At 38.1% G+C, this 11,479-nt stretch overlaps 6 protein-coding genes across 6 annotated transcripts in view; 2 read left to right on the forward strand and 4 right to left on the reverse strand.

Annotated features, from left to right (window-relative positions):
• The window catches only part of CBG21034, a gene marked incomplete at both ends in the record, with an annotated part of 8,930 nt that extends 7,651 nt beyond the window's left edge, over positions 1–1,279 (reverse strand). Inside the window, one exon of the mRNA XM_002631767.1 lies at positions 1,187–1,279. Within this exon, the coding sequence (XP_002631813.1) occupies positions 1,187–1,279 (93 nt within the window). The remainder of the gene's footprint in view (positions 1–1,186) is intronic.
• Positions 1,280–1,930: 651 nt separating this feature from the next.
• CBG21035 lies at positions 1,931–4,413 on the reverse strand (the record flags this gene model as incomplete). Its single annotated transcript, XM_045242792.1, has 3 exons — positions 1,931–2,149; positions 3,544–3,580; positions 4,268–4,413. 3 exons carry the CDS (start codon positions 4,411–4,413, stop codon positions 1,931–1,933), a joined length of 402 nt encoding a protein of 133 aa, XP_045097193.1.
• A 364-nt stretch (positions 4,414–4,777) lies between these two features.
• Positions 4,778–5,779, forward strand: CBG21037 (the record flags this gene model as incomplete). Its single annotated transcript, XM_045242793.1, has 5 exons — positions 4,778–4,925; positions 4,968–5,198; positions 5,248–5,301; positions 5,344–5,580; positions 5,628–5,779. The coding sequence occupies 5 exons, from the start codon at positions 4,778–4,780 to the stop codon at positions 5,777–5,779; spliced, it is 822 nt and encodes a 273-aa protein (XP_045097194.1).
• Positions 5,780–6,457: 678 nt separating this feature from the next.
• On the forward strand, positions 6,458–7,651 carry Cbr-srh-48 (the record flags this gene model as incomplete). The annotated part of the gene is made up of 4 exons (XM_045242794.1): positions 6,458–6,827; positions 6,873–7,069; positions 7,128–7,434; positions 7,488–7,651. The coding sequence occupies 4 exons, from the start codon at positions 6,458–6,460 to the stop codon at positions 7,649–7,651; spliced, it is 1,038 nt and encodes a 345-aa protein (XP_045097195.1).
• A 576-nt stretch (positions 7,652–8,227) lies between these two features.
• CBG21039 lies at positions 8,228–8,763 on the reverse strand (the record flags this gene model as incomplete). Its single annotated transcript, XM_045242795.1, has 4 exons — positions 8,228–8,276; positions 8,317–8,395; positions 8,456–8,548; positions 8,592–8,763. 4 exons carry the CDS (start codon positions 8,761–8,763, stop codon positions 8,228–8,230), a joined length of 393 nt encoding a protein of 130 aa, XP_045097196.1.
• Positions 8,764–9,221: 458 nt separating this feature from the next.
• CBG25691 lies at positions 9,222–10,406 on the reverse strand (the record flags this gene model as incomplete). Its single annotated transcript, XM_045242796.1, has 2 exons — positions 9,222–9,481; positions 10,166–10,406. 2 exons carry the CDS (start codon positions 10,404–10,406, stop codon positions 9,222–9,224), a joined length of 501 nt encoding a protein of 166 aa, XP_045100374.1.
• Between the last annotated feature and the right edge of the window lie 1,073 nt (positions 10,407–11,479).

Consider the following 11,479-nt stretch of genomic DNA (forward strand, 5'->3'; position numbering starts at 1 on the left):
TGAAATACAAAAAGAGAAGATAACGGGTGAGCAAATGTTCAAACATTTTCCAAGGAATCTGAATTTCTCGTTCTTTGAAGTACTCCTCTAAATCTTCATAAATTCTACTATTGCAGAAAATGTCAATTTTATCTTCTGCAGATCATTTTTGCCTGGCTTCCTGTAGAATCGCTTCAAATTGTGCATCCGATAAATTTTGAACCATCTGAAACGTGTTACTCGTGAAAAATTAGGTCCTTGATACGACTAGGTTAATCCCGACCATCCACTGAGCTCCTGGAAAAAAAGTTAAGTGATGAATGGCTTTCCCATTTTAACGTTAGAAACAGGAAGTAGAATATCAGCAATTCTGATCCCAACTGCTTTCAAAAATGATAATATTGTTTCTATCTGAGTGTGAAATATATAGCTGAAAAAGCTTTACAAATCAATGTTTTGCTAGAAACTCTCTTCCTCAAAGGAACGTAGGAGTTCACCCAGAATTTCAATTATGCCAGAGATCATCTGAATTGCCCGAATGAATATTTATTTTAAAAAGATTCAATTATTTACAACACTAGCGATCTACGCCAAAAAAAAAGAAGAAGAATTTGATTATTGACAGTATCCGCAAGTCTTTGGGCACTGAATCTTCATCCAATCCTTCAACGAAGCATTGTTACAGAGTCCAATGTTGGCGAGACATTCAGATCTTCCAGTCGTTGGGTTGATCGAATCAACACATGTGGTAGAGGCGGTGGCTGGACCTGAAATACTTTTTAGTTATTTCTATGGATCTAATAGAGAACTCACACAATCCACAAGTCTGTGGGCAATGATGGGTCATGTAGCTCTTGTGGAACATGTGATGACAGTATTCCTTCCATTGTGGACATTCGTTGATTCCATTGGCATTTGCCTTATCGAAGCATGTCGAGTGACTGGTTGGGGATGGGAGGACTTGTTGAGTAGGACAACATTCACCACTGGAAATCAGGGTGTGACCGGTGGGACACTGATTGTAGATGGCTTCTGGAAGTTTCCTTTTAAAGCTTTCTAAAGGTCATCTTGAGAAATTACCTCCAATTGGTCTAGTTCTGCAAGACGTAGTTGTTGGAGCTGGAATTGTAGCTTGTGTTGGGAACCCAAAGTTGAATCCAGAAGGTGCCGTTGGTAGGCCAGCTTGGAAAGGATGTGACTTGGCAACCGGTGGCTTATTTTCCGAAGAAACTGGAGTTGAAGGTGTGGATTTTCCAGAAGCCGAAGCCACAATAGCCAAAATAACCAAAAGTTTGCACATCTTTCACAGAGGAGGATGTTGAACATTTCGAGTTACGTCCTTTTATAGCTCATTACATTGCTCAATTTACAAGTTTTTGAGCGAGCAGAGATCCTTGTTATTTCGCATTTTTGCAGATAAAATGTTTTCAGTCGGACTCACTTTTTCAAAATGATCATTTTTTCAACATGATCCCATAAACAAGTTTTTTCTAGTTTCTGACCCATCATCTGTTCAAACAAAGTCCTTTTTGGTCTGAAACGGTTGAAATCACAAGAACCAAACGTTTTTTGAGCTTCTACTGAAGTTCGAAAAATCATGTATCTTTGGAAAATTCTGAGATTTGTAGGAATCTGAAAGGATATTCAGATTTCCGAGATTCTAAAAGCTTCAATTTCGGATTCAACTATCCACACGATTGCATTTATTCACAAAAGAAAAAACAAACCGTATATGTAAAAAAAACACAGGCGAGATACAGAAAATATGGGAAATGAATTGAAGGACCGATCAAAAGAAATCAAGAGATCGGAAGGTAAAAAAAGAGAATTTTGAGATAGCTTTAAAACAAAAGATTGAGTCTGGAATATGGTCAAAAACAGGGGAAGAAATAAAACAGTGTCAATTTCCAGTGAACAGAAGAAGCATGATGAAATAAAAATTCACAAAGAATTAGACCATGCGAACATGCTCCAGTGTCATAATTGGGGCTAGATAGTTTTGATTTTCATCCGGAACCTGATTCCAATTTTCTCTTTCTTCAAAATACTCCATAAGACACTCCTCAATACGGTTGTTGTCATAAAACTCCACAGTTTCTTCCAGGGATCGACGGAGCTTCGCTTCTTCTCTCTTCTCTTCGATTTTGGAATTTTCGATGTTTTGGAGAACCTGAATGTTTCAATTTTAATAATTACAATTTCAGAAAAGAAGAAAACTCACAGTAGCTTGGTCAACATTTTTTCTTGAGATCTTCTTTTGATTTCGGGACTTCTCAGTTTTCTTCGATCCTTTAGACTTTTGAGCTCCCTTGTCAACTCGTTGAATATCCATTTGGGGTGTCGGGGATTGGCTAGAGCTCTTGGCCTTTGCTTTGGATGCGGACTTTTTGTTGGTGTCAATGGTTTGAGGTGTCATCTGGAAAATTGTTGTGGTTATAACATAAAACGATCTGGACAAGAAAAACTGGAAGATTCGAGAAGATGATGTCGGCTGGTTCTAAAAATGATCAATCTGCCTGATTTTATTTTAATGTTCCTTTTTTCAGCAAATTGTTACCTGAACGATAACTGACTTCAAATTCATATATTCAAAATTCAAAAAAAAAATGTCGGACGTAGTGTGCTTTATTCTGGAGACTGTTGGAAAATTTTTTATCTTTGACAGGGACCGAGAAAAATTGGCTCAAAATTAAAAGCTAGGGGACCTTCTACATATGACAGGTTTTACGATAAAGTTACATGAACAAAAATGATATTATTGAAAGCAAAAATTTGAAGCTGAAAAATCTTTGATTCTCCACCAAAATGAGTGAGTAAACGAGGCATAAATTACATGAATCGATAACCAATAGCACAGCCAAATACAAATGCCGTGATAGAAGGGCTTTTAGACTCTTAACTTTGAAACATTTTGTCTTGGTTTCTGTTAAAGATATAAAAAATGGGTCAACTGACATTTATCATAACATCATTAACGTTTTATCAGCTAAGCCCGTTTTGATACCTTTTACAGAAACCAAGTTAAATTGACTCAAAGTTGAAAAACCAAAAAAATTCAAAAATTCAAAAAAACCTTGAAATCCTGAAATCCTGAAGTTCCGAAAAAATGCAAAACATTTGCAAATTTCAAAAACTCGGAAATTCAATAAAGTTTAAAAAATAAAAACTGTCAAACTTCTAAAAATCCATAATTTCCAAAAATTACAGTAACTAGAAATAAACACGGTCAAAGTTTGTAATCAAGCGGTTTGATATCGGCTTATTGATTTCTAATTTTCTACACTATCGGTTTATTCTAGCCTACCGATTACCTCTAATTCAACGTTCGCGCGCGTCTATAAGTAGGAAAATATAAGTAGAAAACAAAACAAGAAATGAACGACTGATCAGGCGAGTTACTCTCTTCTACAGTGCGTTCAATAAGGATATGACACCCTCTCGTAATCGAGAAGGGGGTCCTCCCCGTATTGAACGCACCAGCGCACTGTGTGAAGAACCAGAAGACAGGGGTAGGTCAAAAAAAAGACCCAGCGAAAAAACAATGCCAACGTGCCAGTCACTTGCCGAAAAATGGTTATTTTCGGATAAAATTTGGACAGCACTAAACAATTTAGAACCTTTTTGACTTGATAAAACTTATTTGGAGTCAACACATAATTTTTGACCAGTTAGTTTTCAGTGATAAAATTAGCTCTTCTACAGTAATTCTAATAGTTGGTATCAAGTTTCAACAATGATATTGCCAGATTAAATGTTTTTTCATACAATGGTTCTGAGTGACATATATACAGAATACACATTAGTCCTTGAAATTATCTACAGTATCCACAAGTTCTTGGGCACTGGATCTTCATCCAATCTCTGAAGGCAACATTGTTGCAGAGTCCCAAATTGGGGGCGCATTCAGATCTTCCGGTATTTGGGTTGACGGCGTCAATGCAGGTTGATGGGATGGTAGATGAGCCTGGAATCATTTTATATTTGGTTCATAAGAACTAGGAGAGTGATTTACAGAGTCCGCAAGTTTGTGGGCAGTTGCGGGACATGAAGCCTTTGTAGAAGGCATCGTTACAGTAGCTTCTCCATCCTGGACATTTGTTGATTCCATTCGTATTTGAACGATCGGCACAGGCGAATGGAGGACGAATGGTTGTGGTAGGAATGACCGACGATGTGACATCAGAAGCACGGCAACATTCACCACTTGTGATTACGATGTATCCATTTGGGCAGACATTGTTGATAGATCTTAAAAATAGGTTTTTACGTGGACCAGAATTCTGAATACTCCCTTCCAGAAGTGGCAACTCGACAAGAAGAGAACGGAGGTGAAACTCCTGTCCGGATTCCAGGAGAAATTGGAGTTGGGAATCCAAAGTGTAATCCAGAAGATGTGGCCACAGTAAGAACCAGAACAGCCAAAATGGTGTGCATGTTTCCGAGAATTAGGAAGAACATCCTTTTTTTCCAAAGATCGCAGGTTCTTTTATAGGAATTGTAAATTGTGTTTATGGTTATCTTTTTTGGAATCATACATCTAATTTTCAACAAGTTAATGACCTGTACTATACTGGTCTCAACAAAAGTTGGTTTTTTTGGACATCGCTTTGTTGAAACAGAAGCTGAACCAAAAGTGACGATTTCATATTTTTGGGATTTCTTGCAACATTGTTGAAACAGCTATAGGCAACTATTGAAAATAGTTTCAAAGTTCAGAGCAAATATTTTCGATGATATCTGAAAGTATAAAAGCCGACAACGTGATAGGAAATACATGTTCTTCCTTCCTTTTGGAAACATGTACACTCTCTTGGCTCTTTTGGCTTTGGCTGTGGTCCCGTCTTCTGGATTCCACTTTGGATTTCCAACTACAACTCCAACACTTCCAGGATTCACATCCATTCAACCAACTCCAATTTCCACGTGTCGAATTGCAACCATTGGAAGTAAGCTTTCAGAATCCTGGTCCATATAAAGCCTATTTCTAGGATCTATCAGAAACGTCTGTCCAACTGGATACACTGCCGTTACCAATGGGGAATGTTGCATTGCCTCTCAAGTCACCTATTCTACTGGTACAACCCCTCGTCCTCTATTCCCCTGCATTGATCGACCAAATCTCAATGGAATCAACGAGTGTCCAGGATGGAGAAGCTACTGTAATGATGTTTTCTACAAAGACTACATGAACCGAAACTGCCCACAAACTTGTGGATTCTGTAAGCTTCAGAATAATAATAGAAATTATGAAACTGAATTCTTTCTTAGGTTCATCCACGTCTTCTACTCCTATTTCCACTTGTCGAGTTGCTACTGTTGGAAGTGAGCTTTCAGAATCCTGATCTATATAAAGCCTATTTCTAGGATCTATCAGAAACGTCTGTCCAACTGGATACACTGCCGTTACCAATGGGGAATGTTGCATTGCCTCTCAAGTGATCTATTCTGAATCTACTGCTCCCACCATTCGTCCTCCATTCTCCTGTGCCGATCGTTCGAATACCAATGGAATCAACGAGTGTCCAGGATGGAGAAGCTACTGTAACGATGTCTTCTACAAAGACTTCATGGCTCGCAACTGCCCACAAACTTGCGGACTCTGTGAGTCACTGTTCTAGTTATTGTAAACCCAAATTGAATAATTCCAGGCTCTTCTACCACCTCATCTACCTGCATTGACGTCGTCAACCCAACCACCGGAAGATCGGAATGCGCTGCCAATTTGCGACTCTGCAACAATGTTGCCTTCAGAGATTGGATGAAGATCCAGTGCCCAAGAACTTGTGGATACTGTAGATAATTTCAAGGACTAGTTGAATGTACATATGTCACTAGAATCAGAATCTTTTTTGTAAATAAACATTTTAGCATGCAACCTCATTTTTAAACGTTGACATGAAATTACTGAAAATATACAGATTTGGCTGAAAAAAATAGGAGATATTTCTGAATAGGTCTGGACCTTTTCAAGCCTACTAATTAAAAATAGGCTATAATTTTGTAGTTGACTGCTTTTATAATCAAATTCATCCAAATGAGATGAAGCGTTTGAAACCAAAACTTCCAGGAATAGAGTTAAGATTCAGAATCATGAATCAGTGATTCGAATATTAAATTTTGAACTTCTGAACTAATTTGAAAATTCCCGCCATTTCTGGGATTCCAAGATTTTGACATTCTAAATGTTTCGAAGGTTCTAAACAACGTTCAATTCTTCGAAACCTTTATTTTTTCGGCTGACATCTCAAACATTAATAACAGATTATTTGATTTCTAGCACCCTTCTACATACATATTTTTCCATAAAAACTCTTTTCGAAGCTCAACGTTGCTCAAAACAATGTGATTTGAGGTTCTTTCGTTTTCATTTTTCACCTGTGACCTTCTCTTTTTTTTTCGTTGTTTTTCTTACTAATCAAAATTTATCAATTACATCTGCCTTATTTCCTTGTTGTTCGACACTAAAATTGATAAAATTATGACCACTTCTCTTTCTAATTACTATGCCTATAATTACACCCAATTATGCAATTTATCCCAAAAATCGTTTATCGAAACTCCTAAATTTCTCTCTGGTGGAGCCAGAATTATTGGAGTTTTGGGTATTCCATCCAACTTTTTCGCCTATTACATTTTGATTTTCCACACTCCAAAATCAATGGTTCATCTGAAATTATGTCTATTGAATCTGAAAATTTGGACGCTTCTGATAGACCTGATTTATTCAGTTTTCCTGATTCCTTATGTATTTTATCCAATTTTTGCAATGGGATACATTGGAATTTTCAGCACAATTTTCAAGATTCCATCTGAAATTCAATTTTATTTTGCTATGTGTTGTTATGGAGGTAGAAATAGCGAAATTCTAAAAATTATGAAATTCTGATTTTCAGGAATATCATCAGCTGGAATTCTTATTTTTGAAAATCGCCAACATCACATGGTTCCCAAAGGCTACAGATTTCGAATTCAAAATCCCACTTTTAGAATTTTTCTAATCATTTTTAATGCATTTTTGGGAATGTCTGTAATGCTCCTGGCGATTTGGTTAAGAGCAGATAGTGATGAATTGAAGTTTAAGTTTTTGAAGGTAAGTTTCTTCCTGAAATTTTGGTTTTCGAATTATTTCAAAAATCTTTTCTTTTCAGCTCAACCCTTGCCCAGATCCTCTCTACTTTTCCTCTTACACATTCTCCGTGGACACTAATCGCAACGAATTCAGCACTGGAATCCTCATAATTCTATTTTTCATCTCCCTACAGTACTCATTTTTTGTCTCCCATTGTGTCTGGTACATCTATTCTGAAGAGGCCGCCCGTTACTCAAGAAATACTAGGAGAATGCAGAAAATGTTTTTATTTGCATCATTCTCCCAAGTGGCAATTTTCTTGGCTGTTTTTGTAGTTCCATTGGGAATTTTTGCATTTGTATTGACTACTGGATACAGAAATCAGGGTAAAGGATTCTAGAAAACTACTTTTTTTAATCCAAGAATGGTTCTGTTTCAGGACTCATGAATATTTGCAATTTAATAATTCCAACTATCGGGTTGAACACTTCAATTGCTCTAGTCGTTATGTACAAGCCGTATCGAGATTTCGTAATCAAAAAATTGATAAGAAAAGGAGAAAAGGAGGAAACACCAAATACCAAATCTGCTGTTGTGTTTTGAATTAACTGTTCTTTTCAATTTTCGGTTGCATGCTAAAATTTTTATTTAAAAAATGGTTTTGATTCTAGTGACATTTATAAATTCAACTAGTCCTTGAAATTATCTACAGTATCCACAAGTTCTTGGGCACTGGATCTTCATCCAATCTCTGAAGGCGACATTGTTGCAGAGTCCCAAGTTGGCAGAGCATTCCGATCTTCCGGTGGTTGGGTTGACGACGTCAATGCAGGTGGATGGGGTAGTAGGAGAGCCTAGAATTATTTAATATGAGTTTATAATCGGTAGATCAAAGACTTACACAATCCACAAGTTTGTGGGCAGTTGCGGGCCATGAAGTCTTTGTAGAAGACGTCGTTACAGTAGCTTCTCCATCCTGGACACTCGTTGATTCCATTGGTATTCGAACGATCGGCACAGGAGAATGGAGGACGAATGGTGGGAGCAGTAGATTCAGAATATGTTACTTGAGAGGCAATACAACATTCCCCATTGGTAACGGCAGTGTATCCCGTTGGGCAGACGTTTCTGATAGCTCCTAAAAATAGGTTGTTATTTATTGACCTGGATTCTGAAAGCTCACTGCCAACAGTAGCAACTCGACAAGTGGAAGTAGGAGTGGGTGAACCTGAAAAAGAATTTGGATTCATAATGATCAATACCGAAACTTACAGAATCCACAAGTTTGTGGGCAATGACGGGTCATGTAATCCTTGTAGAAAACATCGTTACAGTAGCTCTTCCATCCTGGACACTATTTGATTCCGTTGACATTTGGGCGATCAACGCAGGTAGATGAAGGGGTACTAGTAGATCCAGAATAGATGATTTGAGAGGCAATGCAACATCCTCCATTTGTAATTGCTGTGTATCCAGTTGGGCAGACGTTTCTAATAGCTCCTAAAAATATATTTTTATAAGTACCAGGATGCTGAAAGCTCACTTCCAACGGTTGCAACTCGACAAGTTGAAATTGGAGTTGGTTGAATGGATGGGAATCCTGGAAGTGTTGGTGTGGGAGTTGGGAATCCAAAGTGGAATCCAGAAGACGGGACCACAGCCAAAGCCAAGAAAGCCAAGAGTGTGTGCATGTTTCCACAAGGAAGGAAGAACATGTCTTTCCTAGTAAGTTATCCGCTTTTATACGTTCTAATTTTTTCATCGAAAATATTTGCTCTGAACTTTGAAACTATTTTCCTTTATTGCCTGGAGCTGTTTCAACAATGTTGCAAGACATACGTTCTCTGGCTAAAAGCAGTAATCCCAATAATATGAAATCATCATTTTTGGTTCAGCATCTGTTCCAACAAAGCGATGTCCGAAATACCGAACTTTTTGTTGATCATTTAAACTACAGTACATAAAAAAGACTTTATTATTAATCAAGAAATTTATTAGAAGACTTTTGAATGTCATAAAAATTATTATTATTAGGAACAACGTTACGATTCTCATATTTTCAGAATGATGGAGAGATAAGTTTCGAGATGAGCAATTTCTAATTACAAATGAAACATTTTAGGTAAGATATGTTATAGATGGAGAGCGATTCAGATGGATCATAAGATTCAGATTACTTGAATCGCTTCTTGTTCTTGTTGTTCTTATTGGAATTGTTGAATGGCTTCGCGTTGTTGGAATTCTTGTTCTTGTTGGAGTCTTTGGAATTGTTCCCAGGAACTTGGTTTTCTTTCGAAGCTTCGTTTTCCTTTTGGTTCTCTGTCTTTGCTTGCTTTTCAGCGGCTTCAGCGGCCTTCTCAGCGGCAATTTTGGCTTTTTCAGCAGCTTCTTCAGCGGCCTTTTCAGCCTTCTCGGCTTCGACTCTTTCAAGTTCTGAAATTCAATAAAGTACAGTAAACTTTGAACTCATATATCTCGGTTCTTGTGAAAGATATCAAACAATTTTCAACTGATAATATGTTAGTGATATTATGATAAACATTTTATCTGTTGACGATTTTTAGATATCTTTTACAGTAATCGAGTTATATGAGCTCAAAATTGGCAGATAGTAAACTACATATAATAGAAGGCATCTCAAACGGTCATGTTTGAACCCATATATCTCGGTTCTTGTGAGAGATATCAAAAATGTGTTCCCTGATAAATGGCAGACGATAACATGACAGGCATTTTATAAGTTGATAACTTTTTGATATTTTCTACAGGAACCGAGATGTTCAAGCTCAAAATTGGCGGTTTGGAAGGGAGGGGAAGTTCTATTAGAGTGTGAGGTACTGCACTTTGAGCTCAATTATCTCGGTTCCTGTGCAAGATACAAAAAAGTTGTCACATAGTAAAATGTTTATCATAATTTCAGAAGCATTTTATCAGTTAGCAAATTTTCAATATCTCTCATAGCAACCGATATAATTTAGCTCAAAGAGCATGTATAGAGTGGGCTTCAACTAGCAGAAACTTGACAGTCTGGGGGCCCTTCTATTACAGGTTTTACGGTTATTAGCTACTATTTTATCTAGGCTACAAATCCTTGAAAATCCCACAATCCAATCTCACCTTCCTGCCTTTTTTCTTCCTTCCGTTCCTCCTCATACTGTTCCATTCGTTTTCGCACACCTAGAATCGCAGAATCATGCTCATCGAGATTCGTCTCAAATCTCTCAATTCTTGGTATCAAGTGCTCAAATGGTTCCGGTTGTTTCTGAATCACCTCCGGCTTCTTTTGGTACGAATTTTTGTTCTGGTTATTCTCATTTGTATTCTTCTTGTGAGCAAAAGCATTCTTCCGAGGGGGCATGGTTTCTGGAAAGGAAAAATATTGGGTTAAAGGAACTGGAAAAAAGAAAATTGGAATGAAAAAAATGAAGAAAGTGAATGAATCAGAAAAAGTCATTTTACAACTGGAAATTGTCGCGGCGGTTCAGTGAATTTTTGGTAGATCAAAAAAATTTCAAAAATTATGTCTATTATACTAGTACGAAAAAATAAAAATACAAATTTAAATTGTGTTCCAGGTTTTTGAAGTCATGGAAGTATGTTTTTATTCTTGAATCTTCCAAAAAAAAATTCTGTTAAAAACTCTCAAAAATGATGAACTATCTCTAATAAGGGTGTCGACTTAAGCCCCGCCCCCATCGCACGCAAAGTATAGTGGGCGGCGGAACCCGGGAGATGTCGGTACATTTAGAACCCTGCCTATATGAATGAAATCGTTTGCATGGTCTTTCGTACATCACACAATCTCTTCTGAGTCGGCTGAGATCCTAAGGATGGTTGGCAGGCAGGGGAGCTCCCAGGTTAGTATGCATACTTCCTAGGGACTCAGAAGAGATTGTGTGATGGAAACCCCCCAGAGACCTAGGGTGTATCCCGGGAATTTTCTGAGCTCTGTGTTGCAAAAAAAAAACTAGATCCGAAGTATAATTTTGGAAAAATGTTTAATTTTCGTCGGCTTTTTTCAACTTTTCATCAGCTTTTCGTCAGTTTTTTTCAGCTTTTCAGCTTTTCGTCAGCTTTTTCAGCTTTGCGACAGCTTTTCGTTCGTTTTTTGTCCGTTTTCCGTCCGTTTTTCGTCCGGTTCGTCATATCCGTCAGGTTCGACCGTCAGGTTCGTCCGTCAGGTTCGGCCGCGAGATTCGTCCGTCAGGTTCGGCCGCGAGATTCGTCCGTCAGGTTCGTCCGTCAGGTTTGTCCGTCAGGTTTGTCCGTCAGGTTCGTCTGTCAGGTTCGTCCGTCAGGTTCGGCCGCGAGATTCGTCCGTCAGGTTCGTCCGTCAGGTTTGTCCGTCAGGTTCGTCTGTCAGGTTCGTCCGTCAGGTTCGGCCGCGAGATTCGTCCGTCAGGTTCGTCCGTCAGGTTTGTCCGTCAGGTT

Source organism: Caenorhabditis briggsae (genome assembly GCF_000004555.2).
Source record: "Caenorhabditis briggsae complete genome, chrII, whole genome shotgun sequence".
In the NCBI taxonomy this organism is placed as follows: domain Eukaryota; kingdom Metazoa; phylum Nematoda; class Chromadorea; order Rhabditida; family Rhabditidae; genus Caenorhabditis; species Caenorhabditis briggsae.